Source organism: Dermacentor albipictus, chromosome 9 (assembly GCF_038994185.2).
Source record: "Dermacentor albipictus isolate Rhodes 1998 colony chromosome 9, USDA_Dalb.pri_finalv2, whole genome shotgun sequence".
Taxonomy (NCBI): domain Eukaryota; kingdom Metazoa; phylum Arthropoda; class Arachnida; order Ixodida; family Ixodidae; genus Dermacentor; species Dermacentor albipictus.
This window is the reverse complement of record NC_091829.1, coordinates 78817751-78845486: the sequence shown is the minus strand read 5'-3', so window position 1 is coordinate 78845486 and position 27736 is coordinate 78817751. Positions and strand designations below refer to the sequence as shown.

Below are 27736 nucleotides of genomic sequence, written 5' to 3'. Positions count from 1 at the left end.
GGCTAAAACTCTCTATTGACAATCACGTACGAAACAAATTTTATTTATCAATGCAGTTCTCTGCTTGCTGTGGGCACTCACATGATGAACGTTGCTGTCGCGGTGTTCTGGAAAGAGCCGATTAATTTCTTCGAAGAGCTGCCTTGCTTCGTCCAAGCGACCAGCACTGACGTAGAAAACGGCGAGGTTGTCCATCACCTGTGGGTCTGGCTCCACCGCAAGAGCTCTGTTTATAAAAATAAAGAAAACAGATAAAAGGAATTGCCAAGCTGAGAGAAAGATTTTGAGGTTGCACGCAGTGAGTTATCACACGGAGGGGGATGTTTGCCACAACAAAAGCGACGTACATGACTTTTTGTAACTGCGTCTGATGGCTAATCAATATTCTTCAAGTACAGTGCTACTATCCGATTTAATGTGGGTCGCGTTTGATTAAATTACGAAGAAAGAAAGAAAAAGAAGTTACCGGGAAGAAACATTGCTGTAGAATGTGTGACAGACAGTGAGTTGTAACATAAGCCGTATTCACACGACGGAGATCGCTCCAAGCTCCGCGCGACGTCACATGACGAGGGAGGTCCTTCCGGAGCTCCTTCATTCATGAAGGCAGGGCCGATCTCAAGTGGAGGTCAGCCTTGTACTGGTGACAAGTTCAGATGTCGCACACGTTCGAGCACGCGCATTCTGACGCTGCCGTACGGGGGAAACCACCACTATTCGAGCGAAAATGTATACACGAGTGGGCAACACCTTCGGCCAACACGCGGTTCTGACAGCTTTTTTGTATGCTACCTGCAGGCGCCTTGTCAGTCAGTGCAAGCAGCTCGTCGATTTTCGAGTCTTGTGGCTTTCGAACAAAGCGTGCCGTGCTCGCTTCGCGGCCCGGCCGGCCAGCCATCGCGGCGTGCACGGAGTGCCGGACGAAGACAGTGCCGCCAAGTGTGGCACGCATGCAATTTAATCGTTAAGCCTTCGACGCCTTATGCTGGAGAAGTTTGTAGTGGCTGAGCGAAAACTCAGACCGCTGTGATGTATCGCGTAAGTTCTTGCGTCTCGCAATAGCGCGACGTGCGCGTCACGTGATGAACATTTATCGAGTAAAACCACCGCATTTTTCGGCCGAATTTAAGCCATTCAAAGAGCGGGTAGTTTGGACTAGTACTTGTGCGCGGCCTTTCTGTGCAAGTGCTGCTGGAACACCGCCCCCATCGCCCGTCGGCCCATAAAGCGGTGAAGGCGCTTTTGTGTTTCTTAAGGACGAAGGGTTTGCGCGACCATCTGTGACTTTTAATGCAATTTCTGTAAGACCACACGCGTCAGCGAACTCGCCGCTGTTTCCTTCTTTCCTTCCCTCCTCTCTTTTCCTGTGATCTTTGTTTTCCCCTTTCCCATTCCCCCGGTGTAGAGTAGCCAACCGGACGTTATTCTGGTTAACCTCCCTGCCCTCTACTTTTCTCTTCCCTCCTCCTGTGCGCGGCCTTTGCGCTACATGGCTAAGCTTCGAAGCAGTAGGTGGAGCCCTAAAATTAAAAAAAAAGGGTGGGGGGGGGGGGGGGAGGGGTTCACTGCATCAATTGGCACATCCTTTTGCCAAGTCACCTTGCTTTACGGGTTACAAGTGATGTTATTAATAGGGCACAATATTCTCACACATATCTAACGACTTATCTAACGGCCCACTCCAATAAACACAGAGATGTTGTCCTTCACTGAACGCTTATTTCAAGGCTGTGGATTAGGCAAAGTCGAAACGTAATCGTGTAGAATACCTCTTGTAGAGACTCTCGGCCTGCAGGTTGAGGTTCATGCTCCGAAGGCTTCTGGCTGCGTTAAGGAGGGCCACGGTGTGATTTTGCTGGAGGTCGAGAGCCTTCTGGTACTGTGTCATGGCTTCTTCCGCACGCCCTGTGCAGGAAAGTTAATAATGTCACCTAAGCAAGCTTAAGAGTCTCTGCCATATTCCATCTAAGAGCCTAAATTAGTTTAAGTGATTTGTAGTCACTCCGATACTTGTCATGTGAGCCCTATCCTGGAGCTTTAAAGTTTGAAGATGTTGAAATTGTGGTATTTTTACATAATCAATTATGCCCGAGCACATGGAAGTCCAGAAAGCAACGTGTTAATCCTATGATACCCAACGCATCATTTTTGCTACAGGGAATTTGACGCATCAAAATTGTGACTTAGGCGCATTAAAAACATAGATCGAATTTACTGATAGGAAAGACAGAGATGTCAACCTGAGCTAGTGCGATCTGGTTTGTTACACTGCACTGGGGAAGGTGGAGGCGGAGCGAAACTACGGGGATGGATGAAGATGATAAGGAGTAGTGCGTGCTCATGTATATGAGACAGTTGCCCTACTAAAGCCGCTCGTCTAGCTTGGTGTCCTGCAGAAACTTCAACAGCGCTTTAGTTGCCCGTATTGAAGTTGCATGGTCAGGCCATGGACCGAGAATAGCTTCCTCCGACAGTGGTTGCCTGCCAAAGCTGGCTACGGAATTATCCGACTACCTCTGCTCCAACGTACATGCTGGGCAATCGCATAATATGTGTTCCAGCGTTCCACGCATGTGTTGGTGTTCGCAATCAGGGCTGTTCGACTTGACGATGAAGTGCGCGCGGCTGCGGGTAAAAGCGACGCCCAGCCGAAACTTGCCTAGCGATGACGCCATTGTTCCGCGTAGCCTTAGGGGCAAACAGAATTTACCGTCTGGGTCGATCGTACGTAGCCGTGTGTGGATGTTGTAAGCGTGCGTTCTCTATGAATTTGTGAGGTCTTCCATTAGTTCCTTGATCGATAAGTATTTGTCGGGTCGCGGGTAGGCACTCCGTACTCCGTCAGAAAAAGGGACTGCCAATCTTGCCTGCCTTTCACCGAGTTCATTTCCAATCCCAACACAATGATCAAGAACCCATGGAAAGTGACCCAGCTGATAGTATATATAGCGCTTCAAATACATTGGAATATGTTTCCAGCTATGCACAGTTCAACAAAACCGATCGTAATATTGATTTACATTCCTGACACGCTTTGCTTGCACAACATTCCACTATTCATAGATTATAACAAATGTCATGTACATGGCCAGAAACGTGATATACCAATTGCTCTACGTTTTGATGCTGTGTGGGACTCGTTCGGCTTTGCGGGTTCAATTTTAACGTACACAACACATGGCGGCATCAAGGACGACATGTCATTGTGAAACCCTAAGTACGGAGCTCGAATGTCGAAGTCATAAAAACGATGCTGCATCCTATACAACCGGGCTCACCATGTGACTGAAGGAACGTTCCATAGTTGTTGCGCGCATCCGCATTTCGGTCGTCACTCGCTAGCGCCATCTGGTGCAGCCTCTCGGCTTCAGCGGAGTCTCCCCTTTCGGCGGCGAGCGCTGCTAGGGACGAGTAGGCCTCGCAGAAATCGGGCTCCAGCTCTACCGCACGCTCCAGCAGAGTCCGGGCTACCTCCTTTTGGCCTTGCTTGCTGCGCGTGAAAATTGACGGGGAATTTTTGTGCACTGCAAAGCGAATGCTTACTCTGGTAGAGATGTGCTTTCTAACTCAATTTAATATGTCAGTGCATCACGGAAAATGAATGGAACAGGCAAACTTATTTTTTTAAATGTGTTTTGGAATTGGTACTCGAACAGTACGACGCAATGTCAATGTCCTAACCCTGTACATTATAAACATATGCATAAATACCAGCATTTTCGTTATGTTCACAATTTCCAAACCCCTATAATAACATTCCACTTCGGAGAATGTGAGAAGCTTGGATAAAAAAAAATAGTTAGGCAGAATGAATGAAATAATGAATAGAATTAACACAACCATACATTCTTCTGCGTAATGCTCAATTTCGGCGTCTGTCCGAATAAGAGTTATTCACCTGCCCAACACCCAATAAGTTTGGCGCTTTCGGGATACCTGGAAAATGGAAGGCTAGATAACGAAAAGGTACTGCATTATACTGAGCATGCATGAATAAGGCAAGCATTTCAACACTTAAAGCACGTTTAAAACGGTTTTGAAAACGTCGCTCAGGAGGAATACACCAGGGCTTTCTGAGAAACCATAGGCTACGACGTTATGTACTCCATCGTCAGCGGCCTTCCGTTGTAATGCTGCCGAGTTTATTTCTAAAAACCAGTTGGTGACCATGATTCCCAAGTTTTCTTGTTTTCTCTGCGAACATAAAAAAGGCGCTTGTGTCAATAACTATACCCGTGAACTGAGTTGTTCAAAAAGATGCAGACTCAACTGCGAGTCAGCCATAGATCATCCGCTGGTCGATGTATCAGTTTGTGGGGTGTATGACAAAAAAGCTCTTAACCTTTACAGATCCCTAGATACGGGGGAAAATTTGATCAAATGACAGTTCCTTTCCGTAATCCTATATCTACGGACACATTTATAGAGTTAGCACCACTGGCACCAAGGCACTTTTATTCGTTTGCAATATTCCTCCTCATAAACCTGGTTCTCTCTCACTACTTCGTTATAATAAACTTACTCTTTGAGTGCTTCACAACAAACACAAAGTAATGCGTACCTGTAGATATTGGCGAGGTTAAAATGAGCTCCAGGGTGATTTGGATTGACGCGCAAGGCGTACCGGAAGTGACGTTCCGACTCCTCCGTCGACGTCAGCACAGTGCCCAAGTTATTGTGCACGCTGGCGTGCTCGGGCCACAACCTGAGCAAAGAGGGAGCAATAGTTCCAAACGTGAGGCAGGGTATTCAACTTTGATATGGAACGTTTTTGCACCATACTTGGAGTAAGCCCCAGCTAGCCACATTTTCAATCTTAACAGTAGGGTGCACAGCCGAAGCGGAATAAGTGTTAATCACAAAAGACAAGCAGCGCATGAGGACTATTGCTTCAAATTTGGTACATCGCTGAAAAAAAAAAGATATGGCTTACTCGATCGCCAGCCTGTAGTGCTTGACAGCCTGGTCGGAGTTGCCGATGTCTTTCTGCAGATTAGCGTAGTTGTAATGCATCTTTGCGTTTCCTGGAAGGTCCCTGATACCTGATCTGGAAGAAGGAGTATTCATGTCTTTTCAATCTAATGAATGATTATTCCGCTCGAGAGCACAGAAACAAAGCGTAACTCTTGTTGATATTTTTTTAGAAGCGCGGAATTTGAAGAAATTCGAAGGAGACGAAATAAAATGCTCGAACTCACTCGAACAGGGCTTCTCTAGAGGCCCACACGCCGTTCCTGCTCCAAGTACGGGCAGCAAAGAGCAGCACTAGAATGAAGCAGGAGCTCGCGGTGCACCACCGCATCGCTCGAGAGCACCTCGTGTGGAGGCGGCGCAGTCCTTCGGCCAGGAGCAGTGTAACTCCGATGCTGCAATCGTTGGTGCGAGAGGGCAGAGAGAAAAGGAGTGGGTATCGTGGAACAGCGAACCTGCAAGCTCGAAATCATTCTAGCAACAAATGAAAAGCAACACTGCCATCGAGTGTAGACGAAAGTTTCAAATTTAGAAGTCACTGTCCTCAAGGAGGGAAGGGGGGGGGGAGGGGCTTCATTTCCGCCCATCCAAATGTCGTATATCGATGTAGGAGGAGGAGCAAAGAGAAAAGTAGAAGGCAGGGAGGTTAACCACAATGACGCCCGGTTGGCTACCCTACACCGGGGGAATGGGAAAGGGGAAAGCAAAGATAACAGGGAGAGAGAGGAGGGAAGGAAAGAAGGAAATTGCGGCAAGTTCGCTGACGCGTGTGGTTTTACAGAAATTGAGAGAATAGTCACAGATGGTCGCACAAATGTAACTGTCGTAAGGGAAACCGACGTAGTGGACACGGCTATTTCTGAATCGAGAGCTGTGCAGGCAGTTATATTTAAAACCGCATTTCGAAATAACACTCTGATGACAAAAATTCTGCGGCCGAGCGATTATTTACAACGCCCCCACGGACACTCGTTCATTTACGAGGAAGAGGCGAATGAGAGTTGTGCAACTTTAGAATAAATTACCCCGCTATACCTTGGCTAAACAATAACTTCGCCATGGGGCACGACGTAATGGAGGAATCCAGATTCCACTTCTTTAACTCCTGTTCTTTAACGTGAACACAACACACGTTACACGAGCGGTCTGAGCGTTCTGGTCTGATCTGAATATGATCGCCGCCACCAGGTTCGAATCCACGACCACGTTCTCCGCAGTGAGACCCCATACTCACTTAGCCAACGCGGTGGCTCAGTGAAGTAACCTATGATTGGGAAACAAAAGATACTTTCGCTAATAAAGCGCTAATAACGCAACAATATTTCTCGTTTTCAGCTGCGGTGCTCAGAAAGAAACTGCAGTGCGCTCGCAATTCAGTGGCAGCATAACAATTACGCCGCAGCTTATTACAGTTTCACCCTACTTACTCACGTGGTCCGTCTTCGTGTGGTTTTTGAAGCCTGTGATTCCCAAAAAACAGTTCGAAGGGGAAGGAAATTGGAACAGTTCGTTCACCATGATTTCTGACCATGTCGAGTACCTTTGTACGTAGCAAAACATTGAAATGTTATTGTAGATGTAACTTCGCCACGTGGCAAAACTTCGATCTTATTACGAGGCACGCTGTTCTGGGGGACTCCGGATTTATTTTGATCACGTGGGGGTCCTCAACGCACACGTCAATCAAGCTACGCGTGTATGTTCGCATTCCACACACACACACACACACACACACACACACACACACACACACACACACACACACACACACACACGCACGCACACACGCAGACACGCACACACACACACTACAAGATGCGACCACCATGGCGAGGATAGAACAAGCGACCTCGTCCTTAGCAACGCACCGCCACAGCCAGCGAGCTACAGCAGTGGATTAATGCAGCAATTCATTATTTTGTAGTTTCATCTCCGACTAAAAACATCTCAGCGTATTTAAAACGCTAGTAAAGCCTAGGTGTTAATTTTTCCGTGCCAAAATCAGGATATGGAGGTAGGTTTCGAAACAGCGTGTCTTGAAATACCTTAGGCATTACAGGGTTGAAGGTTGTGCAGATATAGCGTGAAGTAATTTTGTCTAAATGACGTCACCAGAATACTCACTGATGAATCTTCATCGTCAGTATCGAACGCATCGACCATATGTGGTGCCATTTACGCACCATCTTTTCAGAATTATGGAGTGTTCAGAGTAAGCAAAGCACGTACACTGAACAGCCCGTTTTTCCTTTAGTGCAATGCAAAAAAAAGAAATCATGTTCGCTTTCTCTAGCAAAAACATCATATAATATTATTTTCATTGTACGATGGATTTATAGCAACGCCATGTTGTGTGTGGCAATTATTATTACTATCATCAATATTGGCGCGAAGTCAGCTCGAGAGAGCGTAAGTAGGTTTTGTTGTTTTATGCCTTCTTGATATTATTTGCTCTGCTGAGCGAGCGGTATCGTTGTAGAGCCGGATAATTACGTTAGAATCGATGAGGCAGCCTCTACGACTATAAATCTTTTTCTTTTTTTAGCTCTGCCTGTGTCCAGACACCTTAAATAACCAAACGACCAACCAGCCAACCAACCAACAGCATATTGCATTATAAATGTACGAATGAAAAATTAAAACGAGACGACACGTGAAACGCATTAGGGCATGCGACAAATTGTTGCGAAAGTAGAACAACTCGAGGATAAAATACGTTCATGCATTGTTGGTGAATAGATGGCAACAGTTAATGAACGAGTGAAGTCGTGGGTGATTTTTCATGCCAAGTAACAAGAAGAAAGACAGGCGAGAACATTACACAACGGCGGAGAAGTAAGCGCTTACACCGTTGTGTGCTACAGAATAACGCCTTCACGCAGAAACAATGCATGTAGTGAAGGAAATAAAAGAAATGCTTTTCGAGCAAAACAACAGACCCGTTAGAAACGAAGCCTGGCGGGCCATGGTTTGGGACAGGAAACGACCAGCCACGTGGAGAACAAAGCACAGCCGAAACTTTCAATAGGAGAGAAAAAGAAATAAGGTATGATGGGCCATTGAATCCGCAAGCGGATAACTTACTGCCGAGAGTACGCAACACATTGAGAAACGGTGGCACCGGTGGTATGAAAAAAATGAAAACGACGGTACCGAATGACCACTGCGGCAATTTACTGCAGCAGCGTTGCAATTATGTGAGGATGCGCCCCGCGTGGAAGCGAATTTATTTTTCTCGCCTTATAGAGGAAGCGTAACAAGCGCAAGAAATAATGGTTCGCGAAATAGCCATTCGCGTTCGCGTTGTCATAGAAAGAGGTGCTTTATAAAGCCATTTGTTACCTTTCCATATACAATACATGGCGGCGATTCACGCCGTAGACAAACGTAGCAAACACACAGAAACAGAAAGTATACGTAGGCTTGCAGAGAATGCCCGTCCGAATGCGCAAATAGAATCTCTGGCAAAAAACCGTTGGGCGCCTTGCGCTCCATGTAAAACACCAGCAGTTCACGGGATGCTACCCTGCGGGTCCGCTGAAGGCATCTAGCTTTAACGTAGACTAACGCTATTGTAAAGAAAGCGCTAGAACTCGGAATACCTTGTTCTTGGGCTAGTTGGGTGACACCTGATGACGCCGCACCGTTGGAAAAAAATTTAGTAAACAAAGAGTAAGGGGTGCAGTCACTAATTTTACCCTCTTTTACTACCATTCCCTTAGCTCTTTACTACTTTTGATAATTCAGACTTGGTCACCGCTGCGTTTGCTAAGAGCACTTACTATATTTTATTGACGACTTACTACAAGGTAGTAACTTCGAGTTGCGCGTTGTGTATTATGCTGTGTAGTGGAAATGATGATAATACGATTTTTAAATGAACTGTAGTTGGTATTGCTATGTTCGATGAATAGCTTTGTGCTTCGTTGTGGCGCAGACTGTACGGTCAACAAATATAGGTCAATAATTTTGTTTTGTTTTTTATACTACAATACATGGGCAGTAATTGGTATATGGCCTGTTCTCCCCTTGGTTATGGCTATACGGGGTGTTTCTGCGAAGAGCGTTACTAGTATTTAAAAATAATCGTTTTGAAATAACAGGATGGTTCCTTCAGAGACATTACCTGATCGGTGGTAACCATAGTGCGACGGGCGAAACCAGATAATTAGTCGGTTACCCACGTGGTTTGTCAGTGGTTATGGTGTTAGGCTGCTGAGCACAAGGTCGCGGGATTGAATCCCGGCCACGGCGGCCGAATTTCGATGGGGGCGAAATGCGAAAGCACCCGTGTACTTAGATTTAAGTGCACGTTAAAGAACCCCAAGTGGTCTAAATTTCCGGAGTCCTCCACTACGGCGTGCTTCATAATCAGAAAGTGGTTTTGGCACGTAAAACCCCATGATTTTTAATTAGTCGGTAATAAACAAAACTGCAATTCATAACTTTTAAACTTTAGATTTCATCGTGATCGGCGAATTCAAGCGAGCTATCCGTACTAGCTGCATCGTACTTTAGACCTCGAAAAATCTTATTACCCGCGGAACTGACGCAAAACAAAATTTGGCTATCAGAGCGTGCGAAGCTGAAACCGGGAGGCCGCAGTGTTGGCCTAGCGGCAGCCCTCGAAATGACGTTTTGCTTACGTCATCAGAGCGTTGGGCAGCCAGCGTGCTGAGACGGCGAGGAGCAAAGACGCGCAACGTGTTAGTGGCTTGCCGCTCAGTGTGTGTGGTCAAAATAGTTGTCGTATATTGAAAAATGATAGTAGGTGTGATCAAAATGAAAAGTAAAATTTAGTACAGCATTCTAGTACATGCTACACGAGAATGTAGAGGCGTTACGCTGCTAAGCACGAGGTCGCGGGATGAAGTCGCGGCCGTGCTGACCGCATTTCGGTTGGGTTGAAATGCGAAAACACCCGTGGAGCATACAATGGGTGGATGTTAAATAGCGCCAGGTGGTCGAAGTTAATCCGAAGTCCCCCACTACGACGTGCGTCATAATCAGATCGTGGCTTTAGCAATCAAAATGCCAGAATTTATTTAGAGTTATTTAGAGTGTGGAGACATTTAGCATGGCGCACATGAAAATTGCAATTCCAGCTTATCCTACATATTCACAGAATTTATTTATACATCTGTATCTGGGCACTTCGATTGCTGTTGCTGTGCGCCACCGTGGCAATTGTGCTTTCTGGAAATGTGCGAATAATATACATTTCGGATACGAATCTAATAGCTCTTTGTATTCGACTAGCATTAGATTCGATAACTGACTGTACTAACAAGTCGAATATTTGTTTTGTGAGAATAGTGCAAGGAACGAGAAGACTTGTTCCTGTCTGCAGTGAGATGGACAGATGGAAGTGGAGACTCTACCAAATAATGAGGCTGCAAACAAAACCACGGTTTCAACCCAGATGAACCAGTTCCGGCGCGAACGTCTGAAGGGCGTGAGTTTGGCACTATACCTTTTCTAGTCGTTAAATAAGCATGCTTCGCCTTGGTAACCCACGAATTTGTTTTCTCAGTTCAGGAAAATGGAGTTAGCATTTGGCAATCTCACAACATCACAATTATTTTCAAGCATTGGGCAGTTTCACCCGAAGCGCGAAGCGTTGAAAGCGATAGCGTGCTTGAAAGCGATAGCGATAGCGATAGCTCCTCACAGAGCATTTTAGGGATACCTGGTGGCAACAGGTTGGCGCACCACAAGCACGCGCGAGAACTACTGTGTCGCAATAGAAACCCTGCCCTGGCAGCTATCAGGTGTCTCACAACGCTGGCCTGACGACGAGCGCCACCAAAGCAAGCGTTACAGGCGTCACGCCTCAATGCTGTACGAGTTGAAAGTAAAGGAACACTGTCAGCGTTTACAGCGTCAAGCGTAATGGCCATTCACGCTCCGACCTTTGCGTGCAACACGGTGTGACATTCGCGCCGCTGCTCGGGAGCAACGCTTTTACTTCTTCACGACGCAGCTGCCGGCAGAGGAAACCAGAACACTGCCCTGGCACTTACAACGGCTAAGTAGGCGAACCAAAGCCCTTCCTCACCCAGACCTAGACAGGAGACAAGCAAGGGGCGGGCGCCGCCTACAAACAAACACTTTCCCACATTTATACAGGCTACACAAAATGTACCCAGACAAATACAGCAACAAATGCCCGTGGTGCGAAGGAACGCCGACGTTGGAACACATAACATTCCAGTGCGTGTTACGTCCGGCGGCTGCCACCTCACCGCTGCTAGACAACACTCTACATAACTGGTCGTGGGAGGCGCGACTCGCGGAAGTGGAAATGGGAAGCCAACTGGCGACCCTTGACCAGGCCCGGCGAGCCGCTGTAACCAGTGGGGCCCTGGAGGAGGGGCTCCACTCGCCATAACCAAACAACCTCTATTATATTAAACCTTTACTCTTTCCCTGCCCTGGCACTTGTTCAAAGTCAACGGAGCCATGAGGATGCGCCAACGTGGCTTCCTCGTGTTAGCAGAAAAGCGCACTGCGCGCCTCTGGCGTCTGTGGGGAAAGTTGCATATCCTCAAGTGCGTGCTGCTCATGCGCCAGGATACCATATCAACACGACGGCGGAATCAACGGCGACAGTGCGCAAGCGCCTCAAGCGCCGGTAGGATTGCTGTCGCTGTTTACAATATTGCTCACATCATCTGTTGTGCCTGAGGCAGAACAGATGATGTGAACAGATGATGATGTGATGATGATGAACAGAACAGATGAGGCAGGTAGAACGCGTGCTGAAGTATGATACACACTATTCTGCGCTCGTCGTCAACTGTAAGCGCCACGCCGCAGGTAGTTAATCGCTTGCGCCGTGCTGCAGGACCAGGGTTTGATTCTTCGCAGGCGACACATTTTTTTTTAATTGCTTCTCTACGCAATCAGTGTATCGAGGCTAGGGAAATAGCCGCACTGACCAAAGTTGGTGGCAGTAGGCAAAAAATGTTATCACAGGGAAGGTGCCTGTCGTGCTGCAGTAATGCAGTTAGCTATTTCAACGAACGCTACACTCTACTACATGCGTCTCGTGCCGTGCTGTTACGTAGTGCCATAACTGCCATTTTCATGGTACTAGATGCTTTAAATTTTCTACCCCTCTCATTTACAAGCTTTTCAAAAGAGCAAGCGTCAAGTTCTTAGTGGCATTAGCTGTACCAAGTAAAGCAATTGAGCCCCTCGTTGTCAGACGGTCTCCACGCACGCAGCATCATTCACCTCTTTTAGAAATTGGAAGTGTTACCCATCCGGTTCGATATACAAAGGTAGCTTCACACGATTGCAGACATTCAATCTGATTCGGAAGTTTCGCTACCGGAACGCCCTTTTCTCATCTGTAAATAATCACATACGCGCTACCCCTGTCCTTTGCGCGACCCTCATTCATGCTTGTTCAGATCGAAGGGCTCCATACCTGGGAATGTAGAGAACTCTCTCGGCGACAACGAAGCCGACTGTCACATAGAGGTTGGTCGCCGGAAGGAAAGGCAGCACAGTAAGAAGCAGTGCCACTAGTACTCCCGAAGGAGGCTCTCGCACTTCCTCGGGAGTTCTGTAGTAGCAGCACTGCTGCCTTGATCCACCAGCAGTCTTCATGAAAAGTATAAGGTGATACCCAGCCGTTGACAGCGGCTCTCCCATTTCCCGTTCTATAGCTGACATCAAGATCCCCAAAATGTACCTGACTGCTGCTAAGTGGGCATTCAGACAGCCACACAAAGAATGTTCACGCGCTCACGCCCACACACGCACACAGACATGCACACAGACATGCACACACACATACACACGTTCGTATTCCCGGGTGCAGAGGTAATGAACCCCATTCCAATTAAGCTACTAAATCATAAGCGAGCAAACATGTCGTAATTGTTCGTACTTTAGCGCATTTTCACTTGGACTTTCTACTTTAGTTTCCGCTATAACACAACTATTACGGTTAGCTTTCCTGTCGAAAAACCCAGTGGTATAGTTCGATTAATCTGAAGATTAAAGCTTTAGGTCACGGTATTTTCTACTTTGCTCACTATATCACTGCCACAAAATTGTTATTTTTGAGAATCAGAATATGGAGCAATGTTTAGACGCCGCGTGTCCTGAGAGCCAGTATGACAGACACACAAGAAGTGCCATCTCACCACCTAAAGGAGATGGAGATGCGACGATCAGTTATTTCCTGCAGGAAGGAACCCATGAAGCGTAAATATAACTCACGCTGCCTTTGCGTTGCGATGAAATTAAGGCCCGCCAGGCGAGAACTGCTAGCAAAAGAAGTATCGCCAGTGTTGCCAGATTCCTTGGATCGAAAGGTGACGTCACGAGAGGTATGCTGCCCATCTGCCAATCGTAAGACAGGGCACGTGGACACAAGACGAGCCAAGCGTTGAAGGCGCACAGGTAGCTATAAGTCAGCAGCCTGTCATTAAGGGAAAAATAGAGAGAAAAGATTAATAAAAAGAAAACGTAGAAATCTCATTAAGATAAAATTAACAGTGGGAGTCAATGGGCTCTGTAGCTGTCCTTTTGTACGATGAAAATGACGAATGACGGCACAGATTTTCGCACAGTGTCTTGTGGTTCTGCAGTGGTGCTTAGGCATTCAGCTATCTCATCCCAGGGCATTTAAAACATGTTGATTCTCATTCAACCGTTCATAAATGATCTCTAACTCTTGTTCAGATGGTATTCATATGGCATATGATCGCTCAACATATCGAAACCAGCGTACAGTTTTCATTCTGTATATATTATTTAACTAATCTTGTTCTATATATTGCATGCAAGAATACTTGCTGTGCCATAAATTTATTCGCGAATCTCAGCTTTTATAAGATTCAGCATTTGCTATATCATTGACCTTCAAAGTTCTGCACAATAATTTTCCTTCTTTGAATCAATGATTTTAATCTCATTAACGCGGTTTCTGTGCGACACTTTTTTTAGTGATTCTATTTGCTCTGATAGCTTCGGCTCATTAGACCGAACTTAATATCGATATAACGAGAAACGATTTCATCAGTTTCAGTTTGAGAACTTAAGCTGAATGGTAGCACATATTATCGTTTTGTTCCATATTTTAAAGCCACAAAGCGACTATTTTCTAACTGCAATTAAAAACTTGCTCTGGAATAGTATATTTAAACATAAATGTGTCTAGGGCATCATAGCACGAAACATGCGAGTTATAACCTGCCTTAATACGCAAGCCGGATTAGTTTTCTATCGCGAAAGCACTGGCATGTGGGAGTTACTATTTGATTATTGGAAGAACGAGAAAAGAGGCTCAAATGGTTCTTTAGGAAAAAAAGTTTACACCACAAACATATGAATATAACCCAATTTCAAAGACATATACATATTCTCTTTTTCTTTTACAGAGCCTTTATCGCAAACACCGTACTTTTTACGCTAGTAATGTGCACAGTGATTCACATCGCGTTCACTGTCCTTGTATTACAGGTGGAGAAGCTTGCACATACTGTAGGAAAATAAAAATTCTTTCGGAGCCATTATAATTGATTGATTGATTGATTGATTGATTGATTGATTGACCAGTCGATCGATTATTTGTAATGAATGTTTATTATTTATTATACACATTTATTACAACATATATTAAACATAATCAATCAATTATGTATAGTAAATGTTGCCACAATTATCGGTCTTCCTTTATGTGAAACATCAGCCTACACTTGTGCCTTTATTTGACACTCTGTCAATGATTCAGTACGTTGAATTAGTAATTATTTTCCAACGCCCCATCGCAGTCTCAAGATCCAGCTCTCCTGACACGTAAGCCGTTCGAAATGGCCAATAAATTTTCTACTCAAGTGGTTCAAGGTCAAATAATTTATAAATACTAGTAGATTAGCTTAGTCACTGTGTTCACCTGGTAACAGGAATGGGCGAGAAGGACGCCGGGTTGTCCATCGCGGTGAATTCGGGAAAGCTTCCCTGTAGAATCCATAGCCTGAAGCACAGGAGTAAAGCCGTCTGCAGAGAAAAGAAAATAACGGGAATGTAACAAGGTGCTACGTATTTTCACGCACGTATGTGTCCTTTCTCCAGCGTACTTGAATTCAGGTGCACGTTAACGACACATAGGTGGTCCAAATTATTCCGGAGTCCTCCACTACGGCGTGCCTCATAAATAATCTGATCGTAGTTTTGGCTCGTAAAACTCCGTACTTTTTTTGGTAATTTCCTTGGAAGCGATCGCTTTGACAAATGTTAGCTTATACAAGAAAATAAATTGTGTTCCAATAGAACAAAGCAAAATCATACGAGTTTCTCACATAAAAAAAATGCCTTTAAGAAAACCTTGTCTTAGTCCGAGAATTGAACGCAGGAACCGCACCAATCCGAGTCGTTCGCTTCATCATCTCAGCTAAGCAGAAGACTAACAGACCACAAGGCGAAGACGAATTGGTTTGTTCGGTTGCTAGGGCAAACACGCCGCCGCAAAGGACTTGGTACCCCCACACAAAAACGAATATTTCTTTAAATGTGAAGCTGGTGTGGCATTCTTTTGTAACTTGTCACTGCTGTCCGGTGGGTGAAAAGCTTTTCCCTTTCTTGAAAGCTTTTGCTATCCTGTGCGCTTCCGCACAACCGATTTGCCTTTATCACCTTATCGCCATTTGCGGACGTAGGTTTAAGAAAGGTGCTAATATTATCATCAACCCGCCGTGGTTGCTCAGTGGCTACGGTGTTAGGCTGCTGAGCACGAGGTCTCAGTATCGAATCCCGGCCACGGCGGCCGCATTTCGATGGGGGCGAAATGCGAAAACACCCGTGTACTTAGATTTAGGTGCACGTTAAAGAACCCCAGGTGGTCAAAATTTCCGGAGTCCTCCAATACGGCGTGCCTCATAATCAGAAAGTGGTTTTGGCACGTAAAACCCCATAATTTATTTTTTAATATTATCACCAGTTTGGTGACAAGGCAGGCCTGTCAATCGCAATGCATACGCCGCTAGCAGTGCTTCACGTCGTCCAATCACAGCGAGCGTTGCCGACTCTACGTAAGCGCACGTTATACCACATGTATAGGTGCTGGAAAAAAATTGAAGTAGAAGAGCCCTTCGCGGCAGCTCAGTAGATATAACGTTCTGTTGCCGAACAGGAGGTCGGTGGTTCGATACCTGAACGCGGGAGCAGCATTTCGAGAGGAGGAATAAAAACAATTGACTCGCGATCCCGTCCCTGCGAAAGTGGATGCTCAGCGAAGCTGTTGCAAAGCCACCACTACAACTGCTGACGGTATCCAAATGCTTCGGATGCTTGTTTTAAGCTTGTTCTTTCCTGAAACGCATGCTGTTCTGTGTGTGGTTTATGGGTGATTTCAATAGCTATAGGCTAACGGCTTCGCTGTAAAACGCTAATGTACTTAAATTGAGGTGCAGGCTAAAGAAGCGCAGGTGGTCCGAATTATTCCAGAGCCCGTAGGCGTTCACTGACCAACCTTCCGCGCAACTCAGTTGCGTGAGGCTACATATATGCCCTTCGCCTCGGTGCCCTTTGTACTTGGTTTAAAAATTATAACAGCGCAAGCACATGCAACCACAAAGGAACAAGGACAAGACACAAGCACCAAACACAAGACACAAGCGGTCGGTGAAAATCGAAACTTAGACTAATCAACCATCGACCACGAAAATAGACAAAAGGTTCAAAGAAAACTGTTCAATTAAAACTAATTTTTGATACTGGAAGCCATAAATACTCCGGACATCTAAAAAAAAAAGAAGGCCGTAGTTTTGCCTGAAAGGCGAAGCCTTGATAGCAATAGCAAAGCTTTATGCAATTACGTGAAGCAAGGTTTGTGCCTTCACCTCCTCTGTAGGTTGAAGTAAACACTGCCACCAAAATTAATTTAACAAGCTTGGTACAACGCACGTACCGGCAAACAGGAACGGACCTCAATGGATGACCGCGGGCACTAACTGTAACAACGCTGGCGTGATGAAGAGCGACGACAGTTACGAGCGAAGGTATCGGGACCGATAGGATATTATCGCGCCTGAACTTTCTGCTAAACGTCACGGTGACTGCGACGACGTAAGTTCGCCTGTGTGTTCATATAGTTACTATCGCGAAAAAAAATGTGTAGCAGTCAGGGAGAAAACAGTTCATTGCCCAAATGCTAGTCACAAATGCTGCTACACATCGGTGGCTCGAGTTTAAAAGTGCCCTTATTCATAGATAAGCTGAAGTCGTCAGCATTGTTGCGTGCTCGCCATCTTGAATGATATGTGACATGTGACATCGCCCTTATTCTATGGGCAACATGACGCACCAAATGACTTCCGCGTGCAATATCTCGGAGAAAAATAAGAAATCATGCCAAAGGTTTTCGTTTACGAGCGTATGAACTGTCAAGAAGCTCGTTATGTTGAGATGTTTCCTTGCACATCTCGTTCCAACAGCGCGTATTTTATTATGCAGCTCGTGTAAGAAGCGCTATGGTGCGGTATAACCCTTCCGGCCTCTCAAGTGGTAGTAACAGCCATCACCTGGATTGGCGGTCGCGCATATTAGAGACGCGTGCATGTTTTTTTCCTGAACGACGAGTACAGGTCCCGTTCCCAAACAGAAGGCGCTGGCGACAGCAGAAAGCGGAAACATTCCGAGTGATTGTCGGAGATGGGACGACTCCACTCCAAGTATAGCCACACAACCGCAAGAGCGGAAATGATTATGTTTCAGCCTCGCAAACGGGTGCATTAGCAAGAAGCAAGCAAGCAGACGTGCGCGTCAGCGAACGATGCTCAACAAAAGAAGCACGACGAGAACAATGGTTACGGTCGTGCTTTGTGCCACTACCTCTCGAGAGCACTGACACGGTCGATGTGAAACGAGGCACTGATTTGCATCTGCTACTGTACTTCGTCGGCTATCGATCGGCATTCATTGCATGTGAGAGCGCGTGTAGGCCGCCCTCGTGAAAAGAAATCTGAATTCTCTGGCGGACATCTTTTTCTGCTATACGCTTCGCCAGAAATCAGGTTTCACAGCGAGCAGACGACACCGTGCAGAGAGCTGCGAGAACACGACGAGCATTTACATATTACGACAAAATAGCTGTTTTATTATTTTGTCACTGCATCCGTATGCATTTCTAGGGCCAGGCCATGTTAGACACATGCCCTGGCAACGGTTGGTTAGTCGAGTAGGCGATTTCGTCTATTACTTATTACCTCTTTAATACTGGCTTTACGTATAGGGATAGCATGTATAATAAAAAAATTTCAATGCGGAGCGCAAGAGCATTCATAACTACCACCGAAAACAAGAAAGCGCTAGTTAGATATGGTCGCAAATTTCTTTCAGTTGCAGACGACACACCGACGCCAACTGCTCGGTGACTCAGCGCGCCATCATTCGCGCAAAAGTCTTGCATCTGGAAAGGAAAGACATTACGATCACTGACCGGCTCAGGGCATGCACAGCTTCCTTGTGTAATTTTTATCCCAAACTTAACTTGGCGTTCTAATATGCAACGTAGGGTTTTTTTTTCCTTTAGAATATTTGCGTCGTTATCACTCAACGTTAAAGTCATTAGAGATTGCATTTTTTTCTTTCCTTTACCTTATGCTGCATTCTTGAGGCTTTCGGTATAACTAAGCTTTCTTTTGTTTGTTTTTTTCATTTTTTTTCCATTGCCTAATAACCCGGCGCCCACGCTGAAGCACGTTCGAAATTTGAAAACCACGACAGCCTCTCGTATGCGGACAGCGCCAGCACAGCAAAAAGAAACACCGCATTAACCAACGGCGTAGTCGAAGATCAGGGCAAAGAAGATCAATGCGATGTTGGTTTGAGGAGTGAGTGCTTTTTAAGCTAGTGGAACTAGCGATGTCGTGAGCCATCCCGACCAGATCGCACCGGGGCCAGAGTGCACGAACGCCGGACCCCGCGAGAGGGGCACGAGGAAGGGTTCGATGCCGAGCCGATACTCTCCCTCTCGTTAGCCTACACACACACACACACACACACACACACACACACACACACACACACACACACACACACACACACACAAACACGCACACACACAGACACACAGACACACACACACACACACACACACACACACACACACACACACACACACACGGACACGGACACACACGGACACACGGACACGCACACACACGGACACGGACACACGGACACGCACACACACGGACACACCCCCCCACCCACACACAAGCACACGCGCACACGGACACGCCCGCACACATGCACACGGACACGCCCCTCCCACACACACAGGGACACGGACACGCCCACACACAAAGAGATACACACACATGCACAAACACGAGCACACACACCCACACACACAAGCATACACGCACACTGACAAGCCCAGACACAAACACACACACCCACGGACACGCCCACACGCAAACACACGTGCACACAAGCACGCACACACACACGGACCCAGATACACAAACGGACACGCACAAGCACAAACACACACAGTCCATACAACCCTATACCGCTTGTCACGAAGAACACCACAACCGCCGTACAACGCCCCTAGCTAACGCATGATAGCCGCAGTACGGCGGGAACTACAAAGTAGGACATATTGTTAAGAATGGCGAGCAGCTAAGCAAGATTGCCACCCAATTACGACAAGGGGGCAAGACGCGCATTCCGCACCCTCTCCGTCACTGCAGCTAGGAGGCGTTTGAAGAAGCGGCCTTTGTGCTGGAATCCGCCGCCTTCCACCCGCCCCATCGACATTGTGACGGAACGAGTTCGGTGTTTGAACAATGGTTCCGGAGTTCCCCAACGCGGAGCTGATTTGACACGCATGGACAAGCTGCCGCGGGAACGACGTATTTTGGGGCTTCTCACGCTTCGGCATGACGCAAAACAACGAGCGACCCTCGATCGGCACCGATAGTTCCCGGAACGGCACCCCTCCAACGCCGTCGTTTGGGCATCGGAATGTGTGTGCCTTTGTGTCTGTAAACTGATCTGCAGAGCAGCGGCGAGTTGGTGATGAGTAAACGAACAGTCGCCGCCTCGTATGGCCGGCGGATCGAGTGTATAAAAACTGTGGTTGTGCGAATGCTGAGGACAGATCTCTTGAGCAGTCATGTTAGACTGAGTCACTTCTCTCATGCAGTCCTGTTGGACTAATACTCTTTTTCTCAAGCAGTCATGTTAGACTGATTTAATTTCTGTAAATAAACCCTTTTCCTCGTTCTCGATGAGAAACAGTTCTTCACTTCATCAACGAGCTCAGCGTAAATAAGTTGGACGACGGCATGGGCCAGCTACCTTCGAATTCATGCCGTACTCCAATCTTGGCAAAGGACCACGGACGATGGGATTGAGCCCCCAATCCTGACAATATCCCCCACTTGCATCTGTACCACACTATATATACACTCCGGAATGGATTAATGCTCACATGCGGGCAAACTAATGCGCAACGCTCCAGCGCTTGGTACGGGCATGTACACCCGCGAACAAAAGTATACGGAGCTGGTATTGCGCAATAAAATTCATGTTTCTGATCTATCAGTCAATGGAACTGGAAATTAAACACTGCAGTCTAAGCATGACATTACGAACATTCTAATGCATTCATCAGTTTCAGTTTGTGTACGTCAATTACGGAGAGATTTCGTTTTTCTCGGCGACACTGTGGCCCATATACTTTTGCTCACGGTTGTACAAACACACCTGAGCTCACGCTCATAACACATCCCACCAAACAACAACGGGAGGCGTCGCTGTCCTGCTCATGCTGGATGGACCAGTTCGAACTGGAGCACTGAGCGCGGAGGCGCAGCTAAGGCCGCTGGCCTCCTGGACTTAGGGGGCCGCCCACTGCAGAGCGGAGCTCCACACCCGTCTGACTCGCGTGCTCTTCTGCACAAAGTTCATTCTCTGTCTCTCGCTCTGGCTTCGTAGATAAGCGAAGTAGTTTGCATACCATGTAGACGTTCCTCGCTTTGCGCGCTATATTGAAGAAATTGCGCTGATGTCGGGTATGCTTGTGAGCATCCGACTCCTCTTTTTTCTTCGCATGCATGAAACGTGTATGCTTTTGTTAGTGACGGAAGTGTTCCAAAGAGCTGATAATACGATACAAAATAACGCCAAGAAACGAATGGAGCACGTTCACCAAAAAAACTTACGGATCACTTCTTTTATCCCCCCCGAAAAAGCATTCTTGAAATTTGATCTTTTATTAGAACTAGTAGTTTTCTATTTCTAAGGTTGGTGTCTATATGACTTTTCTTCTATATGTTCGATGGCTCGGCTGAATACAGCGACAAGTATTTCTTATCTGCCTAATCATTAACTGCGCTTACGAGTGCTCGCGACAAATCAGGTGACAGTTTTACGCATTCATGCATGTTGTGGTGACTTTGTATAAAACTGTCCCCGCACAAACGTGAAACAGAGGCATATGCACTCAACTGGAATCAGGTGCATATAAAAAGCGGAATGAATTAGCAGGCGCATCCTCGTGTACAGGGCAATTACGTCAAATGACAGGGGCCGCTAAAGGAACGCAATATGGGTAAACTTACTGCGACACACGCACGTATACACAGCCCATACGGGGTTTACTGCGGTTCATGGCGTGCCATGTGATGACAAAATGCTCGGTTTTAGCGTGTCAATATCGGGAACTTCACATAAAGCATGCCGTAGGCAGGTGGGGACGAGGGAGGGGGGGGGTAGGGGGGGGGGGCATGACAATGCTGTATCAATCAGAGGAAAATTTTCTTAGATCTAGGGATTAAAGCGAAATGTGTCTTATTTGACGGAAAATTGGTACTATTATTTGGAGGAAGACGAAAAAAGCTAAGACATGTAAAAAAATACCCGTGCCGCGCCGTGATGGCTTTTACGTGGAACTTTACGTGCAACGTCATCGCAGCTTACTTTCACATTCGTAGGCAAATTATCAGTTATGATCATCCCGCACTGTGGTGAACGCATCTCTCCAAACAAACCGCACGTTGTAGACGTCCCGGGAAACACTACTGCGCTATTGCCGTTTTGTACTTCTAGCTGTGCTGCCCACTTATGTTTCCTTTGAACAGAACTATTTTCTTGTAATCGGCCCTGCAAAGGTGTGCTGCAACACAAGCAAATCTCGGCACGAGCGCGCGCGTGTTGCTAGCGCTATGCGCGACAAGCCGGTCGTGGCACTTCGCAAGCCGACTGCACGCATATTTACCCAGAACCTTCCACAGGCCCAGCAACCTTGGACAGTGTCCCATTGTTTAGCCCCAGTGGTCACGTGTTGGCGGTGCGTTGGCATGGAGCAATGGCGTGCTTCGCTTGAAATGACGCTTCAAATGACGCCATCACGCTATGCGTGAAAGCGCCACGTTGGCACACGGCATGTACTAAAAATTTTTCTCGTGTATTTTACGTTCATGTCACTAAGTGGCACATTCTTTTGACACTGCTACTTTCTGTAAGGCTGGTCCGGTGCCAATCTTCCTTATAATTCGAATACGGTTATGCGATGACCTTGGCACATAGTTGCCCAAAATTATTTTCAATTTAGAGAAATGTGTAAATGAGCAGACGTCTTCTATATGAATATGGCTTCAAAAAGCAGGCTATGTTGTTGGCAAACTAACTTGCACTTCAAAATCTTTTTTTTTCCTTCGTCATTTTTATATATTGAAACCACTTTGGAATAAACGTAAACTCTAATCTTAGCAGTCTGATTGCATTACAAAAAAAAATGTTATCTTTGCAAAACTCATATTGACAAACTTAACAGCCGTATCTGACATAAACCGAAGGAAATCTATGGAAATAGGCAAATCTTAATTAAAGGAAACCTGGCTTCGGAGGTTAGCAGAACACGTGGGGGCTGAGGTGTAATTTTCAGTATCTGGGATTTCTTACCCTCCACCCTATAGCACATACCTCATAACAAACTTGGAAAAGCGTGGTACGAATAGGACATAATGTTACGCCTGTTTGGCTACCTCTCCTGTTCGCAGCACGCTTATGCAAATTTACAATCGGGGTCTCTTAGTGCAAAATATTATTTCCGTGTCGGTGTCTGCTTCGCAGAGAGCATATTTTGAGAATGTGCACTTTAAGCCTTACAGAAAAGCGACTCGCCGTGACACTTCCAGCAGAAACATCACAAGGATTACACCTATTAGCTAATTATCCCAGAATATTTCCATTTTGTTAATCTAAAGTTCTTGATTGCCTCCTCTATGTATCCAAAATACTTTCTTCGCACTTCCCTCAGTCTAATTAGGAAAACAATTGAAAGTGCATCCATAGCGTGAATTTTCATACATGGTCCTTGGGAGATTAAGAGAGAGATATAGATTGATTATATGAACAAAAGAACAGATAGGTCAGCTTCAACTACTGTGTTCCAGCCTCGATTCACCGTGGTTGCTTAGTGGCTTTCGAGTTATGCCGCTGCTCTAATCACGTGGTCGGAGGATGAAATCGTAACCGCGACAGTCGCAGTTCGATGGGCGCTCGTGAACCGTGTATTTTGTGCATGTCCAATAACCCCAGGTGGTTTAAATTATTCCGGAGTCTCCCCGCACTGTCGCGTTACTCATAAAGAGATCGCGGTTTCGGCGCGTAAAACTCCACCGTTTAATTTCAAAATTTTGGTCGGGCCTACAATATTAGTGTTGTCGTAAGGACTAAATATATTTAAACGAGCGGGAGGGATTGTGAAGATAAGGATACGAAGAGAAAAGTAGATACGCATGAAATATGAGAGTAAAAAAAATTACTCAGATCAACTTATTATGGTGCGGAAGATTTTATCTTTCGCAGTGAATTAACCAGTGCAAAATTGCTTCAGCTGTCCGAAAGCGAAATCATCATTGTACTGCCGCCCGAAGAATCTCTAGCACGCGCCTAATTCGCACAGCCATCAGCGTAGTGGACACTATACACATGACTCCAGCCACCTTCTCGCGCCGACTGAACGCACTTCTCGTGCGAATACACAGATATGTATTTCAAACCTCATCGCAAGGCTCCGCTTCCATGCCAATTTTGCACAGCACAACGCCAGCCCAGTAATGAGTGCGACATCACGCTCCCGCTACTTGAGGCTCAAAGCAGGAAAGACGGGGACAACATTCTGGCCGTCATTACTGCGGAGTCAGCGCGGTCTCGAGTGGACGCGGCAACGCTTTGTCATGAAAAAAAAGTGCCTGCGGGGAGCCAAATGTCGACGCCGCTGTACTGGCGAAATGGAGGCCAAGGTATATTATAGTTGGCCACGTACATTCTCACTTACTAGTGAAGAATAGGGTGCGGGAGCTGCGTTATGTGTCTTGTATGTAGTGTTCCACTTCGCGGAGGTAAGCAAACGACGGCCAAGGAAGGCTTAGTCCAGACAGGATGTTTGCACGCGTGAACTTTTGATTGGGGCACGTGAGGCGAAATGACACTGCACTGACAAGCATTTGCCGTACCTTAGGAAATTGCGCATTCTAAAATAACAATTCTAAATTAAATTAAGCTTTCGGATGCTGTTTGCAAAAAGCACAATCTGATGATCAGGCGAAGCGTAGTGAGGTACTCCTAAGTAATTTTGGCCAACTGGGGTTCTTCAGCGGGCGCCTAATGGTATGTCTTATACGATTGCAAGCTTTAGCACGGCTGTTCACCACGCCTCCATTTTTCGGTGTACAGTTCAACACAGCTAAATGTGAACTAAAACTCCACTTACCAATGTTGCGAGAGCAGCAAGGTCACGATCCAAGAAGCATCGGTAGGCAATTTGTCGTATGCAGTATTTGCAGGTTGGCCTGAAAGTTAGAGCATATTTCTTTTAGGGCAGTCAAATCTGTGTTTCCAAACGAAAGACGCATACGAATTCTACATTCATACGCGCCTTACATTCTTCTCGACGAAATACTCATTCATGCTTCGATTTTATACCTCATTTTATACCCAACGGTGAAAGTAATTCAGGGAGAGGCGTATTATAGGTAACCGATATCTCCACCAGACATCAGAGAGAAAGACACCACTGCGGACGTGATTTTATATACTCAGAGGTGGTTTGTTTTAGTCAACTTTCTATCGTATTAAGAGGTGTTGTTAAAAAAAATTGAAATTCACACGCAGTGCCCTATTCAAAGGATCGAGTATTCAATTCTGGCTTTCTATTATTGGCACGCCGTAGTGAGAGGCTCCGGAATCATTTTGAGCACCTAGGGTTTTTTGAACGTGCCCCTAAATATAAATAGACGATAGTTTTTTTATTTCGCCCCCATCGAATGGCGCTTGTGACGGCTAGGATCGAACCTCTGACCTCCGTCCTATAGGAGCCCAAAGATATAAGCGCTAATATACCGCTGCGGGTGAAACGCTCGAATTAGCGCGCAAATTTGTGGGGTAGAGATGAATGCATATTTTGATCGCGCCAGCAAAGTCAACCGGGCATAAGAAAGCCCATTTATTTAGCGATGGCTCAGATGAATACAATTGTATGGGATCTTTGTAAGAGTTTCAGGTCTTCAACGTTTTACCCTTCGCAGTGCTCATGCCTCCACATCCAAATTGGCATTGGAAACAAGGTAAATGGAAACCGCCTTTATATCACCCGACGGTTGGTGGGAACATTCAATTACAGAAACGCCTAAACAGAAGCACCCACCGTGGTTTCTCAGTGGCTATGGTGTTAGGCTGCTGAGCACGAGGCCGCGGGATCGAATCCCGGCCACGGCGGCCGCATTTCGATGGGGGCGAAATGCGAAAACACCGTGTGCTTAGATTTAGGTGCACGTTAAAGAACCCAAGGTGGTCGAAATTTCCGGAGTCCTCCACTACGGCGTGCCTCATAATCAGGAAGTGGTTTTGGCACGTAAAGCCCCATAATTTAATTTTTTTTAAACAGAAGCTCCGAGATCTTTGATATAGTATATTGCTAGAGTAGCTCGCGAATATGGTTCGGCTCGGTCAGCATAGCGGAACACAGAGAGGCAGGGACGTAGGCGTCCAGCTGTTTTCTCATTTATTTCTATCGTCTTCGTGTTATTTATGCTGGCTAAACCCGTGAGAGTGTTGTGGAAAACGCAGAATTACGCACTCATAATGCCCTAATTGAGTCGTGCTGGCGGTTTTTCGTATTGCATGTCTTAAGTAAGCGCCTTTTTCGGGGCTCAGTATTTGCGCTTAACCACATTTTGCTCTTTATGTTATAGACTTTCGACTTTAGCTTGCATTCTTGTCTTTTTTCTACAATGCCTTATAAAGGACATGTCTGAGGATGCAGATTTCTTTTTCACTCGCCTGCGTACCTTCTCATACATAGGTACACTCCTAATATCGTTCCACTTAAGTTACACTGAGTGTATAACAACATTTTGGCAGCTATGTTAAACTCATATGGCGGAACCAATGCGGAGTAGCATTACGATGTTACGCTTACAAAGTAAAACTTACGTGGGAGAATAGAAACAGTTGTAAATTTACACACTGTATCAGTGACAAGAAGCTCGACCGAAGAGGAAGCGGACGCTCAAGGATCATGGTTCTATCTCGACACCCGTCACTACGTGAAACATGTGTGCAACTGTGTTCCACTTATGCGGAATGTGCGAACAGGTCGCATTGCGTCAACACCTTATCGACCTGTAGTGCGTACTGACGGAATGCGATAAGGGGAGCTCGTTTAGCAAATGACGCCGCAGCAACTTACCACCGTCGTCGGTGAGCCTCTAGACACTGCGTCTGTCGTTCTGGACGCGTGGAATCAGCGACCAATGCGCGTATCCTCAAGGCCATGCACAGCGGTAGTACGCTGATGCCCTGCTCCTTCGAGAGCAGTGCACATACAGAGAGTAGACCGCAGGCTGCGAGCCAGCCCCACCTTCCGTGCCTTCCTCTGCCGTCTCTGGAAACTTGCCAGCTGTGTCAATGCAAAAGAAATACAATGCACTTCTATAACTTCACTTCAATGCTGTGATTTCTTTGTAGGTTTGACGATACAAACTCAACTCACAGTTTCATATAGCCCTAAGCATCACTTTCAAAAGCGTTGTAAGATCGTGCGGAAGAGGCTTATGGAAAGTACAGCCCGGCGGTTTTGCATTGAGGTGCTCATTCCCAATTTGTTTTTGGTCGCCAATGGCAACCCTAGTACTCGTAAATACAGAACTTTTGAATGCTGCAGAATAAACCGCATCGGTGCCACAACATTTTTTTTTTGCCATTCGTCGCGCTCGTACTGAAAAGAAAAACAAGAAAATTATAGGGTTTTACGTGCCAAAACCACGATGTGATTATGAGGCACACAGTAGTGGGAGACTCCGGAATAGATTGGATCACCTGGGCTTCTTTAACGTGCACGTAAATATAAGTGCACTGCTGTTTCCGCATTTCGCCCCCCCCCCCCCCCCATCGAAATGCGGCCGCCGCGGCCGGGATTCGATCCTGTGACCTCGTGCTTAGCAGTCCAACATCATAGCCACTGAGTAACAACGGTGGGTACTGAAGAAGAGACGACGTTGAAAAACGAAAGAGGTACTGAGGTCTAATTTGAAGGACTCCTTGCCAGCGCGTACTAAAGAATACGAGTGAATGAGAACGACAAAAGTACTCATAGGAAGCCTCCGAAATTAGTTGCATTGATGATGTGAGTTACACGCAGAAAAAAAGACATTTTTGAGTGGTATACACCCGGCGTAGCTCATTCCCTTAACTGTGGAATGGCATAGTTGTTCTGTTCCTATTTGAG

General features: G+C 46.3%; 2 protein-coding genes across 19 annotated transcripts in view; one reads left to right on the top strand and one right to left on the bottom strand.

Annotated features, from left to right (window-relative positions):
- The window catches only part of LOC135919011 (uncharacterized), a 997771-nt gene that overhangs the window by 876262 nt on the left and 93773 nt on the right, over positions 1-27736 (top strand). The window lies entirely within an intron of this gene.
- LOC135919010 (protein O-mannosyl-transferase TMTC1-like) overlaps positions 1-27736 on the bottom strand; it is a 92224-nt gene that overhangs the window by 5280 nt on the left and 59208 nt on the right. The window contains exons 4-14 of the mRNA XM_065452752.2: positions 26699-26908; positions 24722-24800; positions 14885-14988; positions 13207-13408; positions 12407-12582; positions 5199-5366; positions 4934-5047; positions 4562-4705; positions 3279-3490; positions 1770-1905; positions 82-226 (exon numbers count right to left, since the gene is read on the bottom strand). Of these exons, the coding sequence (XP_065308824.2) occupies positions 82-226; positions 1770-1905; positions 3279-3490; positions 4562-4705; positions 4934-5047; positions 5199-5366; positions 12407-12582; positions 13207-13408; positions 14885-14988; positions 24722-24800; positions 26699-26908 (1690 nt within the window). The remainder of the gene's footprint in view (positions 1-81; positions 227-1769; positions 1906-3278; positions 3491-4561; positions 4706-4933; positions 5048-5198; positions 5367-12406; positions 12583-13206; positions 13409-14884; positions 14989-24721; positions 24801-26698; positions 26909-27736) is intronic.